Source organism: Xiphophorus hellerii, chromosome 4 (assembly GCF_003331165.1).
Source record: "Xiphophorus hellerii strain 12219 chromosome 4, Xiphophorus_hellerii-4.1, whole genome shotgun sequence".
In the NCBI taxonomy this organism is placed as follows: domain Eukaryota; kingdom Metazoa; phylum Chordata; class Actinopteri; order Cyprinodontiformes; family Poeciliidae; genus Xiphophorus; species Xiphophorus hellerii.
Genome location: NC_045675.1, coordinates 15,299,501 through 15,319,726, shown reverse-complemented (window position 1 = coordinate 15,319,726; position 20,226 = coordinate 15,299,501). Strand labels below are relative to the sequence as shown.

Here is a 20,226-nt window from a genome sequence, read left to right as displayed (position 1 = left end):
TTCCTTGATTTGCTTTTTTTTTTTTTTTAAAGCTAAGTTATATAGAATATTTACAGGATGTATAGGACGTCTTTTGTAGTTTGATTCCAGTGGACTGGTTGCCTTTTTGGATGTGATGACATCCTAGCTTAGATACTTTACCTGTCAAGAACCAAATTGTTTTTAGTTCAGGTCATATTTTTAATTGTGTATTTGCCTTTTAAGATCAGGTAAAGAACAAACTTTGCTTTTGCTTTGTTGTTGAGTCCATAATCATGCTTTTTTTTTTATTTATAGTTTCTCTGTTCAGTAGAAATGAGCCCCTGGTTTGTGATCTTCTCTCTGTGTTCCATTGCTTCCCCCTGAATCCTGGATCATTGTTTCTGTTCTTGATTACGCTTCCCCGTCAGTGGGTAGGTTGTGGCCTCTGTTTTGAGAGGAACGTGAACTAACGATGCCTTCTGTCATGTAAATATTTGTGGGTCTACATTTCTGTCACCAAAAATGGCAGACAAGTTGAGGAAGCGGAGAGCAGCGAAGAAGCAGAAGGCAGAGCTCGGGGTGAGGCGGAACTGGGTGTAAAATTTACTGAAACCTATTCACAACACTAACGATTTAGCTTAACAATGATATCAATAATATCCAGCCCATTATTATCTTAGATTCTGTAAAAAGTAATTCAAATGAAAGTTTGCTATAAGCGAACAGAACCAAATACTTGGATATTTCAGGTAACTTTTTTGTCTTATTTGTCTTATTTTTTTTTCAGGACCCTACAAATAATCAGCAAGACGAGAAACCCAAACAAAGGTGAGGTGTCATATATTTTGGGTCCATTGGCTTTGGCCAACAGAGACAATATTCAGAAGTTTTGTTTTTTTTCTTTAACCTTTGCAATGCTGTTATAACGCTAGCAAATCTTTCCATAACAAAAATTAAGTCCACATTACTTAGTTTAATTTTTTCCACGGGTGGTTTGGTAAGATTAATGTAAAATTTAAGGTAAATTCAGGAAAATTGTGTATTTTTATGATGTGATCATACAATAAATACATCCCAAAATCCGTAAAATTCGTACTGGTGTTAGGCAGAAACATGCGGTGTATGGTGCACTGACAGAATATTACTTTTATTTAGAAATTGTATACCTTTTTGATATTATTGTGGATATCCTAAGCTTCTGGTAGTAGCCTCGATCATTCTGAGAAGACTTCTTCAAAATAAATGGGATATTCTGCATACATGATCAAATATTACTGCAGGTTTATGCATATGTATATCATCTATATCTTATATATAATGTATATCTTTGTTTAATTATTGTTAAGATTTAGTTTAAGATCCTTTCAGATCACAGCTCTGCATCAGAAACATCTGCATCAGATTCTGCTGAGCAAAGTATTGCTCAGACTGTGTTTCCTTTGCTCTGCCTGCATCGCTGAGTCATGCTGCTTTTGCAGCAATCACCTCATCTCACTTATTCTGCAATTCCACTTTACACCTTACAGTTTGTACTGGGGATATATCCTGAGGAGAACCAGGTGTAAAATGTATTTCTGACTTCAAACTTTCATTGAGAATCACGGAACAAAACTGTTCTCTGAAATAGACTCTAGTTTGACACTGTGTGGAATAAAGAAATGGTTTTTAAAATCCAATAAAACTCATCTGCTTACAGGCTCAGTTTCTCTCATTCCAACCTCTCCCACAGAGTAGGCAAGACCAAAGAGCTGTCATGTGACGTCAGGGACCAGATAGTGGATCTGCACAAAGCTGGAATGGGCTACAGGACCATCAGCAAAAAACTTGGCGTGAAGGTGCCAACTGTTGGTGCAATTATTAGAAAATGGAAGAAGTATAAAATGACCGTCAATCGTCCTCGATCTGGAGCTCCATGCAAGATCTTGCCTGAAGGGATGAGGATGATCATAAGGAAAGTGGTGGATCAGCCCACAACAACACGGGAGGAGCTTGTTAATGACCTGATGGCAGTTGGGACCACAGTCACCAAGCACACTGTTGGCAACGCACTACGCCGTCTTGGCTATCAGTTTAAGAAAGGTATTTACCGACTTTGTTTTGTGCTTAAATCTCAGGAGCGAGTTGAGGTTTATCTTTTGTGTGAAAACTGAAAGTAGTGCCTCTGCTTCATCTTATTTAGCAGACTCTCCCACAAGAGCGGACAGTCCGCTCAGCTCAACGTTCAGCGTGTTAGCTAGCAGTCCGGAGAATTCCCTCTCCTCCTTCTTCCCACCCAGTTCCCGCCACTGGATCTACGAAGAGAGCCCTGACAGGAAGGTGCTTAATGATGATGAAGATGATGAGCACATAGTACGTGCATTCTTTCTCCTTTGAAAAATCATTAAAGGTGCATGTGAGAATTTCCTGAGTCATTCTGAACTGGCAGCTAATGAACATCCTCTTTGTTTTCCTCCTCCCTACCCGTTCTCTCTACCCGTCACAGATGAGTAGTGACAGTTCTGACCCTGAGGAAGAAAGCGAGGAAAATATGAAAGATGTGGATCAAATACCAAACATGGAGGAAGAGAAACATTAACCTTCAAGTAAAACCCACAGCAGAAGCAGCATACAAACTTGTGGTCAATGAAGATTCTACCTGGTTTTAGGTCTGGTGTTTTACATGCATCAGGACCTAATAGAAAAATTATCTGATCTTCACCAGGTTCTGAAATAATCTAACCTGAAGTGCACAAAAGCAAATACTGCAATGTTTTATCTTTTATACAAAGATAAAGAAAAATCAAGTGTTGTGTGAAAAACTCAGCACATCCTATGATTTAATATAACCAACGTTAGCAGCACCAACCTTGAAGTCATTTGTTCCATATGACTTTATTAGTCTCTCACATTTTGTGGAGGAATGTTGGTTGACTTTACAATCTTGCTTCACTTCATTATTGATGTTTGATTCCGGAGCGTTTATTTAAGGTTCCCCCTCAGTATTTCAGTCATATTGAGGTCTGGACTTTGAGCCGTTGCAATGGTTTGATTTTTCCCTGTTTCAGTCATTCTGTTGTTGATCTAATGTTGTGTTAGGGATGTTTCGTTTCAAGGCACACTTTTTGGCCAACCTCTTGGCAATCCATAGTTGTTTAACTTTTTAAAAAATTGCACTGTCATGCACTTTAACAATTAATAAGCTAACTGAGGTCTGCAGAGTCTAAAATGAAGGTTTTATATTTCTTTTATGTTTCCTTTTTTAAAATTTCTGCCTTAAATGTTTTCCACTGAGAAATCTTTTGTACAATTTGGGAAATAGGCAAAGAATAATAAAAAAAATGTATATATACATATAGATATACTGTATTTATGATGTTTGAATCATATCCACCTGCTACTTATTTCCCTCTGAAATCCTATGGCTTCCATTGGAAGGATTTACTTGCTTCTCTGCTATGGCTTCAGTTTTGTTTAATGAAAAGTTGTGAAGCTAGTTTTAAATTATTTTGGAATCCAAAACAACCAATTATTTTATTATGCCCTGATGCATAAAAGCCCTAACATGAATGAGAATGAAGGAGTGCCAGTTGTTTCTTTATGAACAATCAGCTGTTACCGTTCCATCTTTCTCAGATTTTTTTGCGTCAGATATCCTAATAAAATCTCACCTCAAGACCCCTCCACATATTTGACATTTAAAATGTCTAAAGGCCAAGATCAACATGTAACATTGTGCATTATTGTCTACTACTATGTAAGCATTTAGCTCTCTGAATCATATCTTAATTTAGAACTTCTTTTGTGGTACTTTTTAAAAGAAAGAATATATAAATATCTGTCTCTTCATGTGTTATATGTTTCTATTTTCACTTTTACGATTAAAAATGCAAACACTAATGGTCCCTGTAGTAAATGTGTTATTATATTAAGTATAAACGTGTGCGTCACATTGTTGGGTGATGTCATTTTGAAAGACAAAGGCACAAAAGAGGAAAGGAGTTAGAAAGTTTTTCATTTTAAAGGTAAAGAGGCTTTACTCAGTAGCATTCACTCTGTGTGGATGTGGGCTGATACATCTATATTCACACTTGATGCACAAACTGTTTGCAAACTCCAGTACTTTCCACATAAGCAATTTGTCTGAAAACTCTGTGCGATAATACATAATCTTGGCACCAAGCATCTTAGAAACAGATATATATTTTAATCTGTATATTTTTACAGCTCTGTTGTTTTTATCATCAGCGTGCAGCATCCTGCTGATTTGTTACACAGATACAAAATCTGATTTATTTTTACCAAAACGGCTGGAAAGAGCAACAAGCACAGCTCCAGCAATTCCTCCAGCAGCTGTGTCTTTAAGAGAGAAATCATTTAGAGTGAGACGTATAGATCCATGTAGCTTAGATAAATCTGCATGGAGCAACGTAACGGCCTCCACCAGCTGTGGGTTTATGTCCCCCTTTGATTCTCATCAGTTAAAATACTGTCATTGAGAAACTGAAGATGGAGCTTAAAGAAGCTTGAAAAGTCTCAAATGAGAGTCCCGGCACCCTTGAAGGCCGTTTTCTGACCGTTTTCATGGTCAGTGCTTCACATTACTGTTTTAAAATAAGGATGAAGAGATTCGTTCACAAATGTCAAGACCTAGGTAGGACAAAGTTCGGCTTGGAGACTGCAGCGCCAAGGAGGAGCTCAAAAAAGTTGATTTTACATAATACTCCTTAATATATAGGTAGAATTCATTAAAAAACTGTTTTTGCTAAATTATTTATCAGGCCCGCAACAGCTGACTGTGCTCTGCCATGCCTCATCTAAGTTCAAAGAGCTGAACTAAAACTGTGGCCAAAGGAAATTCTTGCACAACAGGCCTACTGTTGACAGAAGATACGTTCTGTGTACTGAAAGCAGTGCTGACCGAGTGGGACTGTATGCAGGATTTTACTGGCGTATTGTGAGTAGAATTTTGATTGTTTTCATCAAACTATAGATTCAAGTGAAACGTAACAGTAAAAACTGCAGAACCACATCACATTATTTACAAGTGAACATGAGCGAATTCAGGCTGCAGCAACTGAAGAGTCACATTGTCTCTGAAAGACGGGTAAGCAGAGAGCTTTTTATAAAAGTTTATCTCAATTTATACTTACTGTTTAACATATTATGTACGCCATTATTATGAGCTCTGGGTGAGATTAAAAATACAGTAAAAAAGACCATTTTGATGCAATAATTATATTAAATTAGTGCTAGTTAAATTGTCCACTCGTTTATGGTCCTAGGCTAATATTAAAATGTAACTGAAGTTGAAAGTGACTAAAGTTGCAGATCATGTGATCTTCTAAATAAATCATTTTTGAATCTGAAGTGTCTTTGTTGTTTACATCAAGTGTCTCAAATTTCAGCAGCCAACAGACGACATTTAATGTTCAGTACAAAGAAAGAAACTAAGTCTAGAGATTCTTTAAAAGTTAAAGTTTGGTTTTGCATCTGTTACATGTTTCTCCAGTCTCTTAATTTCCCCCAGTTAATATGTGAAGGAAGACAATTCGATTACAGTTTTCATCTATTTTGAGCAAGTGCACTGCAAAAGAATTGACTGAGATCGATACATTATTCTTAGAATTTGTTTTAACATTACATCTGCATCAAGTCTTAATTTCTGTTGCTGTAGATCACAACTATGTCAGGCTCACCCAGTCCTCTAACCACCCATGTGCTGAACACTGCTCTGGGGGTCCCAGGATCAAACATGACCATCAGACTTTACCAACAAGACCCTTCAGCCGATGTCTGGCATCTGATAACCTCTGGGTAACACCATTAATATAGATCTACTGGGAGTCATATCCATTCACACATCTAAAGGCTTATTGTTTCTCAACAGGACAACTAACAGTGATGGGCGATGTCCAGGACTGATCACACAGCAGCAGTTTCTACCTGCTGTCTACAAATTGCACTTTGAGACTGGTCAGTACTGGGCCAGTATGGGACAGACCTCCTTTTATCCCTATGTTGAGGTGAGAAAATGCCATCCATAGTTCAATCACAACTCCTATGAATATGTGAACATTTGTAACCTCACTGACAGAGCTGTACGTAAGTGGCTTATCTCTGCTTTTTCCACCCAGATTGTTTTCACTATACCTGATCCAGGCCAGAGGTATCACGTGGCCCTGCTTGTGAGTCGTTTCTCCTTCAGCACATACAGGGGGAGCTAGAGAGCATCTGTTGTAACCTTCTATCAACTTATCACGATCTGACTGAAAAAAAGCATTAGCAACTCCACTAATGACCCTCTTGGCAGCACAACTGGCGAAATATCTATTTGTTTATTTTCCTTGAAGAAAGTAGCACTACAACCATTAACCATATAAAATAACCACTAAAATAAATGGTTATATGTATTACCACAAAGCTATACTGCAGTCTTACTGGTGCAAACACCAGCATGAGTTAATGTTAAACTTTGGTATTTATTCTACTGATTTTATGATTATCTTGCAATTAAGTGATTATTAACAGTGTTAATTAATCACAATTTACATGTCAATAGTGTCACATTGTATACATTATGCACAATGTATATAATTATGCATATAAACTATGCATCATTTATATAATGTAAAATATAGCAACATGTTTACTTTAATAGATTTTTTCACAATGAAAATGCCTTGTTGTCATTTTTTTTCTTCAGTGTTGTGCATTTTAAAAAGTAAAACAAACTTTTTTTCCTCATTTAAAGTCACACTGCAAGTATTGTAATTTTGTCATTAACCCTTTTAATTTTCTGCAAATATGAAATCATAGTATTTTTATTTGGATCTGGAAATGTTATCAGTTATAGTTATAATAAATAAAAGTGTTTTTTTTCCCCCCATATTTGATTCAGAAGTTGACACAATGAAAATAGATACGTTTTTGCTCACTTTCTAAAGTTAAATACATAATTCTTAGAATTTGCTTTAACCAAAATTCTCGTTTTAGGTCAGTCAGAATTACCAAAATTATGTACATTTGGTAAATGCCACAGTAATGAACTATGTCATCAACTGATTAATCACACACAGAACACCCACATATGATATCTGAACAAGACAGGATCAGTCCTCACTTGGAAGCTTATATTCCTTCATGTAAAGTCTCTCTTTTTTTTTTTTTTTTACTTATTATTACTCTTATTATTTTTACCTCATATATACCTCGTATATATATTTTTTTTCTTGTATTATTTCTCTTTTTCTTTTCATCAACTTATTTTATTATAATTTTTGTACTGCACTTTGGTGCAGTTTTAAACCTGTTTCTAGAGTGCTGTATAAATTATTTCGACATTGACATCGACATTTATTTATGAAAAAATTAACTGAGGCGAGTTTCAAATAGAAAACTCGGCTCAGCAGCTTCATTGATCCCCCATCTGTGTTCCATTGCTTTCGCCTGAGCGCATGATCTGTGTGATCTGCTCTCGACCATCTGGGGCTGTGCTAAGGTAGGGCCTTGTCTCTGATTTGAGTGAATCGTGCATTTCGGGTACAGTATCTTATCTTGTTTTATATCTGAAGGAGAACGTTCCCGTGAATAATAATGGCAGACGAAGAATTGGAGGCGATAAGGCGGCAGAGGATGGCGGAACTGCAGGCGAAGCAAGGGGTGAGGACTGTGCACAGGAGCTGGAAACGTGTTGGAGGCCGCCTTATAAGGAGATGCTGAATTCAGTCCTTTCATTGCTAACAATGTAGCTATGCTAAACACTGAAAACCATCTGATTACAGGGTAGTTTTCCCAATTACCAGATCACGCAAAGAAACGAAGCGAAGTCCGAGCAACGTGTAAAACTTTCCTCCCGTGGTCGGGATAACCAGATGCATAGCAACATGTCGGCGTTAGCTTTGTGTTGTTGTGTCAGCGCACACCCCCTGCAATCTGAAACTCTACAAAAACTGGTCGACTTGTAAAAATAGTGTGTTTTTGTCGTTTAATAATACAGCCGTTAAGTGTTGGGTTAAAGTTGGTAAAGTATTTTGATATTCGATCGGAAGCTTTTAATAAATGTTTAGAGTTACAAGCCAGTCTTTTTTGTGTGTGTAATCAATTAACAAAATATTTAGAATATTATAGCATTGATTGTTTTTTTTCTATTTGGTTAGCTGTCCAGTTGGAAATCATTACTTAATCAGGATAAAATTTTACCAAATTAAACTTTCACACATACGTCTCGTGTGACATCACATAAGGCAACTGATCATTAGGAAAAACATTTTAGGAAAATTTGGTAACAGCAAAACTGACTGAAAAGTACCAGTGCAGACATTAGTTTCTACATCTAAAACTCGAGTTTTGTTTAATTTGTTAAATAGAAAACTAATAATTACTTCAAAAATGTTGCATCTTGTTAGAAATTTGAGCTCTTTGCAGTATTTAATTCCCTTCTGAAGTGGTATTTTATTAGCTGAACGTTACTTATTGCGCAAAAATTTGTTTTTTTGTGGACTGAGCGAGCGCTCTATCAACTAGCATAGGTCAATTACCCAAAAATGTATTTTAAGCCTTAACAGCATGGCAATGTCTCTGTGATAATATTTTATTTAAATGTATAAAAAACTTACAGTAGTTTTGCAGAGTTGTTTTTACATCTGATATAAATGTTTATTAAATTAAGTCTATTGTTACAACTAGTTGTGGATCTCTTTGAAGGAAACCAGAAATCAGTAAATGTAATCGGTGCATCTGTATTAACACAATACAATTCAAGGCTAAACCTCATCTATTTAGAGTGGCCTTTGATTAATAATAACTGGAACATTGAATAATGATGCATATTTGATAATGATTATTCTCGATTATTTGACTAAATGCCATCATTATTGAAATGTACAGTACAAAGAAACTTGATTTGACAATAAAATGTATCTGAGGCTCATTGACGTGTGGGTTGCAGGATGATTCATTATCTTATTTGCACAAATTTATTCCAACCAAGAGCAGAAATCCTACAGTAATGTATTTAAGAAGAACTGTAAACATTTAGGCTGTGTTCTGTAATTTTAGTGCAGAATTAATAGAGTAAAGCTGTGCTGTCTGTTTTCAGGATGCTTCAAATAATCAGCATGGTGAAGAAGCTAAACAAAGGTAAGGTTCCTGGGATATTTAAAATCATGGAGCTAAAGTGATTTAGTATTTTTTTCCTTTTGTTGTACTGATCCCTCCTCTCATACAAGACAGTTATTGTTTGGGATTTTCTGAGCTGATCTCAATCAAGTATTGTATTGGACTCCTGATCAATACATTAAAAACTAAAACAGTTGATCATTCTAACTTGTCCACAGTTTAGAATTGCTTTAAGACAGAAGATTGGAGCGGTTCAGGAAACACTTGGCACTTAAGCAATGTTAGATATTTCTCAAAGCAATATCTTATTTTTATACCATCATTATTACTTGTCCTTTAAAAGTTGGACAACCCGCTTAGTTTACTGAACCTTTCTTTCCCCTGGCTGATAATTAAATAAAACAACTTCAAGAACATGAGTGTTATTTATTGCACTTCAGAATAAACAACACTCGTTTTATTTGAAGTGACAGGCATATGCTAATCGTTGTTTATAATAACTTTATTGTACTTTGGTTATGCGCGGTGCAGATCTTTGTCAACCATCAGCTTAAACGTCAGGTTTCTTGAGTTGTATAAATCCTGTAAATATTCAGCCATGAATGTAATATTTGTCATTGCACCTGTGTGTCTGTGCAGGTGTTCTGGTGTATTTTTGCTTAAAATAATTTTCATTTCAGTTTTTGTTTTTAACTGGGTTCAGCTGAACCAATGTGGAAATGTTATTTTTGTTTATTTACAGAGAAACTGAAATGAGGAACTCGATATTGGCTCAAGTCCTGGACCAGTCTGCTCGAGCAAGATGTAAGGGCACACTCAAATTTAGATTTTACTAAATGCATATTTTGCATGCCATTACACACATTTTTATTACATATTTGTTTCCAGTAAGCAATCTTGCATTGGTGAAGCCAGAGAAGGCAAATGCGGTCGAGAACTATCTGATTCAGATGGCTCGATTTGGAAAGCTAGGAGGAAAGGTAAGACAGAAGGAACAAAACACTGTGTGCTTTTTATCATCTCCATGGCAGAATTACGAGCAAACTTTTCTCTTTTCAGATTTCTGAGTCCGGCTTAATAGAGATTCTAGAAAAAGTCAGTCAGCAAACGGAGAAAAAGACCACAGTTACAGTAAGTCACCCTGAAATGTCTTAAAACCATCAATTCAGTTTCTGTCCATCTCGCCTCACACTGCGCTTTGTGCCTGACTGGCAGTTCAACAGACGGAGGGTGATGGACTCAGACGACGAGGATGATTACTGAGTTTAGACAAAAGCGCTGGAATGAGGCAAAAAAAATTCCAGGAGGTGAAATGCATTGCTGGGATTCTGCGAGGATCTCTGACTCGTGTGTTCTCATCAAATTCCTGGGATGCCACACTACCTTCTGTGTCCTTGGAACGGAGACAACAAAACAGAAGAACAAAGATGTTAGGTTAATATTCTCCTGCGTGGAGGGGGATTTAAAGGAAGCACACAGTGTTCACAAAGGTTTTTGCAGGCCCATGATAGCTGATGACACTGTCTGACTCCTCCTCACAACAGTTCTGTTCTTTTTATTTCCCTCCTTATGGTTAAACTCTGTTTTGCAGACATGGGATGCAAGACATTCATTTTATCTGAACTGTTTTGCAATAAATCTTTTTTTTTTTTTATTCAGAGCTAATGTCCTGTTAGGTTTGAACATTTCTCTTGCGTTGTTTTCTCGTTGCTGACTTGTGTTTCTAAAGTTTTCATTAAAAATAATAATACAAAAAGCCTTATACTTTAAATTTTTTTTTTTTCCATCTTCAAGTATAACCATGGTTCATTTAAGAATTTATGCAAATTAATCTGTTTCATTTAATTGCACAGGAAGTTGGAACCATGATATTTTCAAGTTTCGGTTTAATTTCCAAAGCCAGAGTTAACAGATTGCCAATGTATCCAAAAACTGTTGAAAATAAAAAACGTGTACAAATGTCTGTCTTTATCTCCTTGTAATTTATTAGATTTTGAAGTCTTTTGCTCCTTTATGTTGCAATTGTCTCATCTAGGTTGTCCACACCTCCTTTATTGCAGTTGTTTTGGATGATGCCTGGCTTCCTGTCCTTATGGTTGATTAGCATCTTCTAAGCATAGTTGGTTTTGGCATCGCAGGTCACACATGACTTGATCCCATATTTTACTGGCCTTTAATGCGGAAGAGTAGTGTTACATCTTCATGACATTTTGCTTTGTCATTGTGTCATACAGTATTTGAATGCTGCTGCCATGTTATTTTTTAATTTTTTGACAGAAAAGACTCCTTTTCAGCTTGAGGCATTTCTTCTTCTGTGGTTAAATCTGCATCTTTCAATGAGTTGGATTCCTCCCAGTCTGTTTTTTGATACTTCTTGGGATCAGTTGTGTTTCTGGTCATTTAAAAAAAAAAAAAAAAAAGTTTCTAGAACCTGTTTCAGCAGTGAAACGTGAACCCATGAGTGCAGCAAATAGGATTCGGGGTACTGTAATCTGTATCACATTTATTCACCTTATTCCTGGCAGAATGAAACCATTATGGGTCCTACTTCCGGTGGACGCCGGAAATAGCAGAAAAGCACTGGCTTTCGTTGGACACGTGCTAATGTACGTTTATCGTAGAAGTTGCATTTCTATTTTCCTCACTAATATTGTACAATATTAAACAAAAATAGTCATTACTAAATGGCTACAAGACGCTGAATTACAAGTTATCACAGATGCAGTTAATACAAAGTTAACATAAATGAAAGATTTGTAAATTATGTAAAATAATATAGCAAAAAGTTCTTTTTTTTTTAAGTAGTTAAAAGCAAACAAAGGCATTTTGTTTGTTAATTTTGCCGATTAGGGATAACATGTACTTAAAAACTCAAATTCTGTTTTTAGAAAAGAAAAATAAAGCCAATAAAAATACTTTAGATCATGGCCTTTTGAATTGAATTACTAAAATATATGAACTTTTTGGTGATATTTAAGTTTATCAGGCTGTAACCTGTATGTTGCTTTTTGAAAACTTATTAGTTTGCTACAGTAAAACATGTCCCAGTCTCTGAGTAGGCGTGTGTCCTTGCTCCACTTCTGCATGACCGTGGTCAGATGGCTGCTCATTGGCCAGTTGGACTTTTACGTCAATTAAGTTCCATTTGATTGGTGGAGGGTAAAGCCACATGTTTATGACCAGCCAATCAGAAGAGCTTGCTAGGCAAAAGCTACGGTGTGCTTGGATTAGCAGTATAGATCATGCTAAACACACGAAACCCTTCGTACAGAGGAGGTTAAGTTTGAAGGTAGCCCAAAAATCGGCTCACAGACAGAACTATGCCCGAAGACAGCATGGACAAACCGAGTATAGTTACGTGCACCGCTCCTGTGAATATAGCTGTCATTAAATACTGTAAGTACCGCCTGGACTTGTTTGATTTAACCTCAATTGTTTTAGTAATAGTCGTGAAACAGCTAAAACATCCATTACATTACATTATCTTTATATGGTGGTTTAAAAACTCCATATTTGTGACCATTTGAGTGAAAATCATCCTTTATAGTCTTTAACTCATCTGTTACTAAAGTGACTACTTTATATTGCAGGGGGGAAGAGGGATGAAGATTTAATTTTACCCATCAATTCATCTATGAGCGTCACTTTGCATCAAGACCAGGTTGGGGAAACTGTTTCTGATCGCAGCTAATGAATAACAAAAGTTAGGCCTGCTTGCAATTTTTAGCACTGCTTATTAATACATACTTTAGTAAGTATTAATAAGCAGCATATTGGCTTGTTAGTAACACAAGAAGACATGGAGTAAAAATTTTGTGTATTGCTAAAAAACTCAGCAGGAGTGTTTTTTATATTAAGATTTTTGTATACGAATTATGTATACAATGAAAATTTAGCAGCAATATTAGTAATACAGAATAAGCAATATATTTTAGAACAAACAAGAGTAGTTACAACTGATTACAAAAGCATTTGTATTATTCTTTTAGTTTTACGTTGCGTGAAAAACAACCGGACCATGCCAGCTTTATTCAAAATGATCATGATGTAAGATTATCTAACCATCCCATTTCCCGTTTGGATGCCTGTTGTATTTCGTGCTTTTGAACCATAACCCTTCAGTGTTAAAATGTGTTTAAAGACTTGATCTGTAAACCTTTCTTTGTACATTTTAGAAGGTCATATCAAGCTTTTAAATTAGAAAAAAAAAATTAACCTTGCTTTTCTTTTGGACATTGAGTTGTGTAAATTGGAGTACATGATGATAATTTATGACATCAGTAATTAAATGCTATGTGGTATAAACCTGTCTTGCATTATTTCCTATGCTCAGTTGAAAACGACAACAACAGTTGCAATCAGCCGATCCTTTCAGGAGGACAGACTGTGGCTCAATGGCAAAGAGGAGGACATTACCCATCAAAGACTGCAGTCCTGTCTGAGGGAAAGTAAGTCATGTCTGCTTAGGTTTTCCTCTTGAAATCTGTAGAGTACAGAAATGTTATTCTAGTAAAGCATAGGCTACTATCCGTTTATTTTTATTCTTCTATTTAGTCAGACGATTAGCGAGGAAGAGACGTAATGATGGAGACGCTCGTGCGACTGATTCAGTGGGATTGTCTCATAAAGTCCACATTTGCTCTGTTAACAACTTCCCCACTGCTGCTGGACTCGCCTCTTCCGCAGCTGGATTTGCTTGTCTTGGTGAGCTTGTGTATTTCTTTGTGTCCGCTGTTATAGTGCTTGACAAAAGTGACTATTTTATTATGTTACTATTATTGGGTAGATTTTCTTTTTTTCTACCAGTGTTTTTTGTTCTATGCATTTTGTGTTGCAGTTTATACTCTGGCTCAGGCATTCGGTGTGGAAGGAGAGCTGTCTGGGATTGCTCGTCAGGGCTCAGGCAGTGCCTGCAGAAGCATGTATGGCGGGTTTGTCCAGTGGATCATGGGAAGCAAAGAGGATGGGAAAGACAGTGTAGCCCAGCAGGTGGAGCCAGAGAGTCACTGGCCTGAGCTCAGGATTCTTGTTCTAGTGGTAGGTCTGACTCTGAGAATTAAGCTGTCACAAAAGGGAATAAAAATGTTCTTGTGAATTGTTGTTGCCATTTGTATATCTACAAATAAAGTGGTTATTAGTTTAGCTTTTCACAGTAGTTTAAAAATATTGAAATAGGTATTTTTATACTTATTCTGTATAAAAAGACACATAATCCTTTATTTCTGCTGAAACGGGCTTTAATTTTTCTGTGACCTGTGTGTACCCAAGCCTCAACTTCCTGGCTGATACCTTGAGATGTTACTTCAGTGCTTGTGTGGTTATTCTGGTCAAACACTTTAGTTTCATCAGACCAGAAAACATGAACCCAAAAATTTCACTTTGTCCCTGCGTACATTTGCAAAGTGTAATCTGATTTTTTGTGTTTCTTGTGGAGTAATGGCTTCTTCCTCTCTGAGTAACCTCACACTTTCTTTTTTCTTTTCAGGCTAGTTCTGAACGGAAACCAATAGGGAGCACCTCTGGGATGCAAACCAGTGTACAAACAAGTTTACTGTTACAGGTACTTTATTTGAGTCCGACACTGTGTTTTTAATCGGAGTGGTTGAAACACTGAGCATGATTTGTGTGTTTGTGCGTAGCACCGAGCAGACGCCATCGTCCCACGTCGGATGGTAGATATGATCGAAGCAGTGCGAAAAAAGGATTTTCCTGCATTTGCAGAGCTGACCATGAAGGACAGCAACCAGTTTCATGCCACCTGTCTTGACACCCACCCACCTATCTTCTACCTCAACAGTGTCTCCCAGCAGATCATTCACTTGGTGCATCGGTATAACAAATACTGTGGGGAGACCAGGGTGAGCAACTGGAAAATCTGTTCCTAAGCAGAGAAAGTCATTGTGTAAAATACCTGTTAAAATTCAGTTTGAATACAAATATTGATTTATTACTTTATGATTTATTATTATTTCTTTTGACAACAGAAAGCTAAAGGAATTATATTTTTTGATGGATTAAGATCTTATACCAATATGACTGGATATTTAGTTTTAAAAACTGTGAAAGTTTAAACTTTCAAACTAACCTCACTAGTCCTTTTTACATTGGCATACTTTTCATTATCTTCGTCTATTTTTTTCTAAACACAAATTTGCCTAATTTGTTGCAGCTGAACTTGTCCGGTTGTGTAATGAAGATGTGAAACTTGCAGGTTGTTTTTGAAATGAGGAACAGGAAAGAGCATCTCTCAAGCTGCTCTTCACACCCTGTCTGCTCTCTTGTAGGTGGCCTACAGTTTTGATGCAGGTCCCAACGCTGTGATCTTCACTCTGCAGCAGTTTGTTCCAGAGTTTGTGCAGCTGGTTCAGCACTTCTTCCCCCCAGACAGAAATGGAGAAGAGTACGTTAACAGATAACACAGATAAATGTACTTTTTAGATTTATTAATTTATCAGTCATTTTATCAGCTTTTTTAAATTAGTTTTGAACATTTTCAGAACAATCACTTTAAGCTTTCCATAGAAGACATTTTCGCATTTATTTTGCAGTGGTGCCAAAAATGATCTTACATACAGTACAGACCAAAAGTTTGGACACACCTTCTCATTGAATTCAATGAGAAAGTGTGCCCAAACTTTTGGTCTGTACTGTAGTTTATATGAATTTAGCAAATCAGAAGTCAAGCTACAATAAGTCACAATGACCCACATTTGGCAACCTTTATAAATACGTTCTGATGTTGCCCATGTTACCAGCTATCAATCTGAAACAGTTTCTCAATATAGACACCCATTCAGATAATAGCTTAATTTGTCAGATTTCTGCTGGTTCTTTCTTTCAAATTAAAGAACACAAAAAGGAAAGCTGCCTGATAACTTTCTCGGTCCTCTACAGGCAAAAACAATGACAAAATAAGCTGGTGCCACCTACATATGACCTGTTGAAGCTCATGTTTACCTAGTAGGGTGTGTTTGCTTTTAGCTCCCTGGATGATGTCACTAAGTGTTTGCTACTTATCTTTAGTTTTATTAGAGGTCTTCCCGTCAAGTGTGCTGCTCTTCCCATGGAGCTGAAGCAGAATATTGGCCTAGAGCCCGTTCCAAAGGGAATCAACTACATAATTAGCACAAAGGTTTGAAGAAGCACAATTAAAAAATAATTTTCAACAAATGTGCGCACACAAGATTTGTCTTTTTTTTAATGATGTGTGATACCTTTTAGGCTGGACCAGGCCCTCGTGTTGTTGACGATCCGTCTGAGCACCTCCTCTCAGCAGAAGGTTTACCAAAGAAGACAGTCTGAGAAGCCTCTTACCCCAAGAAGCTAATTCTGCTCAGCGGCAATAAAGCTTACTCAGGAGATCTGAAATTTACAAGATGAAGCATTTTATTTCTATTTTGTATAAAAAAAAGAATCTGTTTTTTATAAGATTTTACCACACAGTAAGTCCCTTTAAAAAGTTCCTCATCAATCTGAAAACACTCATTTCTCAAATTCCTGTGTAGCTCTCTACATTTTTTTTAAATGTGTTGTTAGCTACAAAGTCACATTGTGAATAAATGTGTACTCTGGCACCAAGTTCATACTTTGTTTTTATTTTAAAGTGTAAATCTAGTCAAGGTTTAATTCTTCTGGATTCCTTGAAATTTTATGTATTTTTCATAAATATTTTTATTTTAATTAACTTCAGCGATGTTGATGCAAATAATAAAATTTTTCCAAGTTCTGTGTTTACTTATTTTTTTTGTTAAAAATGTCATTTAAATGCCATTTAAACTAAATTGAGCTATCTCTGCACTTTTTGGCATTTTTTGTTTAAATTTGATTTTGATACTTTCTGTATGATTTTCCATTTCGGGGTGTTGAAATACCTTTAAATGTCATGTTTTATTGTCCATATGGTGAAGATTTGTTCACATTTCATGCAAATATAGCAGTTTGGATATTATTCCATGTCAGGTTTTTGTTTTTAAAGATAAAATGGAATTGTTGAAACGTACATTTAAGGGTTTCAATATTCATTACTAGTTTTGTATAGTGAGAACCATATCTGGTTTGTCCCAATAGCTACTAATAATCCTCTCTTCCTTCAATAAAGATTCTGCAAGTTAGAAAAACATCTTCCTTATTGAAGAGAACACCAGTAAAACATTCTACTGGTAAATAAAAGTTATACATAAAAAAAATGTTTTCTTTGTCCAGCCCTCATTCTTCCCGTCATTTGTCGTTGCCGTCCGGTAAGTTCGGAGCTGTTAACCCCTCCTCTCTGCTGTCTAGGCAACTTTTCGGAAATGACGAGCGAAATAGGGACAGGTTAACGCAAGCCCCGCCTACCAGCCCTTAAATCGGCGTGCTTTTAATCACGTAAATACAGTCTCTTCCTTGTGGAGCTCCGTTCCCTCCCGCAGCGCTTCAGAGACGTTCAGCAGCTGTCCAGGTGGTCGCGATGGGGAAGATAGAGTGGGCGATGTGGGCCAATGAACAGGCTCTAACTTCGGGGCTCAGTGAGTATGAAAACTCAATTCAAATAAATTGAGCTCATTTTAAAATTTTGGTTTGAGAGAACTAATTGACTTCATAATGTATAAGTTGGAACTTTTTCTCTCTCAGCGTTTCTGCAAAAACAATTTACTGCAACATCACGATAAATTAGAATACACGTTAACAGAGTCTGGCTTTTTGGCGTGGAGTCACAGAAGGTGCTTTGTTTTAATCTCACCTTCCTGTTTCCTTCTTTCAGTTCTTCTTGCTGGAGGAATAGTAGGTGTGGCTGGCCAGTTCAGAGGCTGGGAGTTTGCTGCTTATGCAGTGTATCCTTTACACCTGACAAGGAATAAAACGCACTTCAAAAAATTCAGATGACGGGGAAAATATAGCTTTCTTTTCTTTTTTAAGGAGTTTCATGTAGTCCTTGTATGGAGGAAATGTGGAACTATAGTCACTCTATCTATCTATCTATCTATCTATCTATCTATCTATCTATCTATCTATCTATCTATCTATCTATCTATCTATCTATCTATCTATCTATCACATAAAATAAATTGACAAGGTTTAAAATACTATATTAAAGGCATGTATAAAATAGTTTTTGGGGAATAACAACTAGGAGTAAATACAAGTATGTTTAAAAAGTGTAAATTTTTATAGACAGTACTGTCTGTAAATCTGTGCTAGGCACAATATCTGCAAAATGTTGTGCGTTAGATGTATAGTTGATGTCCTGCCATAAGTATTTTTTAAATGACTGTCTTGTTGACTGTTTTGGTCATACTGGCACACTTTCTTTTGTTGGTTGTGAGGAATTAATGAAGTGTCAGCCTTGACAGAAAACCAGTGCCGCTGGCGTGTTTGTGTGTCTGCTTGAATATCCAAGAGGCAAGAGGGCCAAAGGAACAAGTGTGGAAAGAACGTAAGCAGTCCTGCAGTTTTCTCTCTATTTTCTTCATCTGCCTTGCACTCATGTTATGTGATGATCATAAAATGATGCTTATTTACTGTCTGTTAGGGGCCAGTATTGTTTCACAGTGTGCGTAAAAGCCTTTGGACCGCTGACGAGGAACTACTACGTCAGAGCATTTTTACATGCAGCGTGAGTTTATTTGGGTTTTATGCACATTTGGAATCTCTCTTGATGAGTTTGTTGGAGACCTTAAATATGGATTGGTGGGATTGGCCTACTCGGGTTGTAAAACAGCATTCCTCCTCTTCATTTAATCTTCCTAAACAAAAGGCTTAACATTCCATCGCCTTCTGTCTTTTGTTTTTCCTTTTCAGCATCTGTGTTCCCGGAGGTTTTATGCTAGCAACTGTCCTTGGATGTGTCTGCCTCGGCATTGCCAGCCTCATCTACCTTGCAGTAAATTGACTTTTTAAAAAAACGTTTTTATCAGATTTTGGCTCCACTTGAGCAGGTTAATAACTGTGAATTCTAAGAAAGGACGTACAGAAACAAGGAAATTGTAATAAGGAAGAGATTGTTGCTCAGTCCTTCCACAGTTGTGACATGACCTCAGAGTTTTGAAACTTGACCGGTCAAAGATGTTGCTGAACTATTCAATAGCTCAAAATGGTCAAGCTAAAGATAAAGTGTACACAGTTGATACAGTTAAAAGCACAGTTTTTATAGCTTTACAAACAAGAATGTTTAGAAAATAACCAGCTTACTATTATTTATAAGTTTTAGTAGCTAGATAGATGCTCAAAAGACTCTAACTGACTTTGTCTTGTTTTCCAGGCAGCTATTCGAGGTGAGCACTGGGAGCCCATTCTTCCACGGAAAGAAGTGCGAAAGCCAGTCGCAGAGAGCATCAAGAATCCTCCACAGAACCCACCACCAAGACCTCCTCCAGAGATGCGCAGGAAACAAGCAAAGGACCTTGAATCAGCTGCCTATGATAACCCCATCCCAGTTACTGCAGATGAGTAACAGGTCCAGAACTATGCCCTTATTATTCACCCTCCTCTGTGAAAAAATGACAGTCATTGTGGAAGCTCCCTGGATTCAGTGACTGTAGATGAAAAAAGTTTTCAGAAGTTTGTTGATGCCTCTGAGCGGGCAGAACCTTCCTACGTTACGGATTACTGGAACTATAGTTCAGAGAAAAATAAATGACGAAATTTAGGTTTTTTTTTTACTTTTGATGAACAAAATATGCTGCAGGCAAATTTAATTCTGTAGCTGCTAGACTGCAACCAAGGGCAACTATTGTCACTTTAGAGTACTGTATGCTAGATGTTAGCGCTTACCGGTCCGATGAAGCCAAGGTCACAGCCTGATGCTGCTTTATGTTTGAGTTTGTAAATTCTTATTAGCATGCAAACGCCTTGTGGAAGAATTGTGTATCGTAACTGTAATTTCTGTGTGTTTGTGTTTAAAAGCCTTGGGTTACAGTTGTTTACAGTTTTATGGTACTATTTATACCTTTAGATAACATTAGCTGTTTCTAGCTGATATTGTCCTTTTTATTATTTGTTTTTTGGTGTTAGTCATAGTTTTATTATCTTGTAAATAAATCTTTTGCTTCCTTTGAATCGTTGGTTGTAGACTTCTGTTTTTTCTGTTTCCTTTAAAAAATAATTAAAGAAATGACATTTGCAAGTTCCTCTTTTCGCAACAACTGGATTTCAGTATTACAGAAATTCCCTTTGTCCTCCAAAGTATTTTTT

At 36.7% G+C, this 20,226-nt stretch overlaps 5 protein-coding genes across 8 annotated transcripts; all 5 read left to right on the top strand.

Moving 5' to 3' along the window:
- Window positions 1-103: 103 nt before the first annotated feature.
- LOC116718853 (uncharacterized) lies at window positions 104-3,837 on the top strand. Of its 3 annotated transcripts, none has more exons than XM_032561103.1 (5): window positions 104-540; window positions 749-789; window positions 1,691-2,040; window positions 2,141-2,310; window positions 2,444-3,837. In XM_032561103.1, exons 1-5 carry the CDS (start codon window positions 484-486, stop codon window positions 2,534-2,536), a joined length of 711 nt encoding a protein of 236 aa, XP_032416994.1. In that variant the 5' UTR covers window positions 104-483; the 3' UTR covers window positions 2,537-3,837. The 3 variants fall into 3 exon arrangements, with proteins under 3 accessions (XP_032416994.1, XP_032416993.1, XP_032416992.1); XM_032561102.1 differs by having other exon boundaries at window positions 1,658-2,040; window positions 2,144-2,310; XM_032561101.1 differs by having other exon boundaries at window positions 1,658-2,040.
- A 628-nt stretch (window positions 3,838-4,465) lies between these two features.
- Window positions 4,466-6,209, top strand: LOC116718855 (5-hydroxyisourate hydrolase-like). 2 transcript variants are annotated; one of them, XM_032561108.1, is made up of 4 exons: window positions 4,466-4,894; window positions 5,615-5,754; window positions 5,828-5,963; window positions 6,075-6,209. In XM_032561108.1, the coding sequence occupies exons 2-4, from the start codon at window positions 5,624-5,626 to the stop codon at window positions 6,162-6,164; spliced, it is 357 nt and encodes a 118-aa protein (XP_032416999.1). In that variant the 5' UTR covers window positions 4,466-4,894; window positions 5,615-5,623; the 3' UTR covers window positions 6,165-6,209. The 2 variants fall into 2 exon arrangements, with proteins under 2 accessions (XP_032416999.1, XP_032416998.1); XM_032561107.1 differs by lacking the exon at window positions 4,466-4,894 and adding an exon at window positions 4,901-5,044.
- Window positions 6,210-7,314: 1,105 nt separating this feature from the next.
- On the top strand, window positions 7,315-11,020 carry pdcd5 (programmed cell death 5). Its single transcript, XM_032561109.1, has 7 exons — window positions 7,315-7,438; window positions 7,512-7,599; window positions 9,038-9,078; window positions 9,800-9,861; window positions 9,946-10,037; window positions 10,117-10,188; window positions 10,273-11,020. The coding sequence occupies exons 2-7, from the start codon at window positions 7,534-7,536 to the stop codon at window positions 10,318-10,320; spliced, it is 381 nt and encodes a 126-aa protein (XP_032417000.1). The 5' UTR covers window positions 7,315-7,438; window positions 7,512-7,533; the 3' UTR covers window positions 10,321-11,020.
- Window positions 11,021-12,254: 1,234 nt separating this feature from the next.
- Window positions 12,255-17,245, top strand: mvda (mevalonate (diphospho) decarboxylase a). The gene is made up of 10 exons (XM_032560437.1): window positions 12,255-12,453; window positions 12,648-12,718; window positions 13,391-13,505; window positions 13,612-13,761; window positions 13,895-14,094; window positions 14,543-14,617; window positions 14,697-14,915; window positions 15,342-15,457; window positions 16,081-16,189; window positions 16,279-17,245. Exons 1-10 carry the CDS (start codon window positions 12,378-12,380, stop codon window positions 16,357-16,359), a joined length of 1,212 nt encoding a protein of 403 aa, XP_032416328.1. The 5' UTR covers window positions 12,255-12,377; the 3' UTR covers window positions 16,360-17,245.
- A 170-nt stretch (window positions 17,246-17,415) lies between these two features.
- cyba (cytochrome b-245, alpha polypeptide) lies at window positions 17,416-20,160 on the top strand. The gene is made up of 6 exons (XM_032560438.1): window positions 17,416-17,561; window positions 17,798-17,867; window positions 18,395-18,469; window positions 18,566-18,649; window positions 18,835-18,916; window positions 19,295-20,160. Exons 1-6 carry the CDS (start codon window positions 17,504-17,506, stop codon window positions 19,484-19,486), a joined length of 561 nt encoding a protein of 186 aa, XP_032416329.1. The 5' UTR covers window positions 17,416-17,503; the 3' UTR covers window positions 19,487-20,160.
- The last annotated feature ends 66 nt before the right edge of the window (window positions 20,161-20,226 follow it).

Excerpts from the sequence above, each read along its gene's own strand:
- LOC116718853 (XM_032561101.1), top strand. The coding sequence starts at position 484 with ATGGCAGACAAGTTGAGGAAGCGGAGAGCAGCGAAGAAGCAGAAGGCA. Across the intron at positions 790-1,657 it reads GACGAGAAACCCAAACAAAG|GCTCAGTTTCTCTCATTCCA; the intron begins GTGAGGTGTCAT and ends ATCTGCTTACAG. Across the intron at positions 2,041-2,140 it reads TGGCTATCAGTTTAAGAAAG|CAGACTCTCCCACAAGAGCG; the intron begins GTATTTACCGAC and ends CATCTTATTTAG.
- mvda (XM_032560437.1), top strand. The coding sequence starts at position 12,378 with ATGCCCGAAGACAGCATGGACAAACCGAGTATAGTTACGTGCACCGCT. Across the intron at positions 13,762-13,894 it reads AGCTGGATTTGCTTGTCTTG|TTTATACTCTGGCTCAGGCA; the intron begins GTGAGCTTGTGT and ends TTTGTGTTGCAG. Across the intron at positions 15,458-16,080 it reads CCAGACAGAAATGGAGAAGA|TTTTATTAGAGGTCTTCCCG; the intron begins GTACGTTAACAG and ends ACTTATCTTTAG.
- cyba (XM_032560438.1), top strand. The coding sequence starts at position 17,504 with ATGGGGAAGATAGAGTGGGCGATGTGGGCCAATGAACAGGCTCTAACT. Across the intron at positions 18,470-18,565 it reads GGAACAAGTGTGGAAAGAAC|GGGCCAGTATTGTTTCACAG; the intron begins GTAAGCAGTCCT and ends ACTGTCTGTTAG. Across the intron at positions 18,650-18,834 it reads AGAGCATTTTTACATGCAGC|CATCTGTGTTCCCGGAGGTT; the intron begins GTGAGTTTATTT and ends TTTCCTTTTCAG.
- LOC116718855 (XM_032561107.1), top strand. The coding sequence starts at position 4,991 with ATGAGCGAATTCAGGCTGCAGCAACTGAAGAGTCACATTGTCTCTGAA. Across the intron at positions 5,045-5,614 it reads ACATTGTCTCTGAAAGACGG|ATCACAACTATGTCAGGCTC; the intron begins GTAAGCAGAGAG and ends CTGTTGCTGTAG. Across the intron at positions 5,964-6,074 it reads CCTTTTATCCCTATGTTGAG|ATTGTTTTCACTATACCTGA; the intron begins GTGAGAAAATGC and ends TTTTCCACCCAG.
- pdcd5 (XM_032561109.1), top strand. The coding sequence starts at position 7,534 with ATGGCAGACGAAGAATTGGAGGCGATAAGGCGGCAGAGGATGGCGGAA. Across the intron at positions 7,600-9,037 it reads AACTGCAGGCGAAGCAAGGG|GATGCTTCAAATAATCAGCA; the intron begins GTGAGGACTGTG and ends GTCTGTTTTCAG. Across the intron at positions 10,038-10,116 it reads TTGGAAAGCTAGGAGGAAAG|ATTTCTGAGTCCGGCTTAAT; the intron begins GTAAGACAGAAG and ends TTCTCTTTTCAG.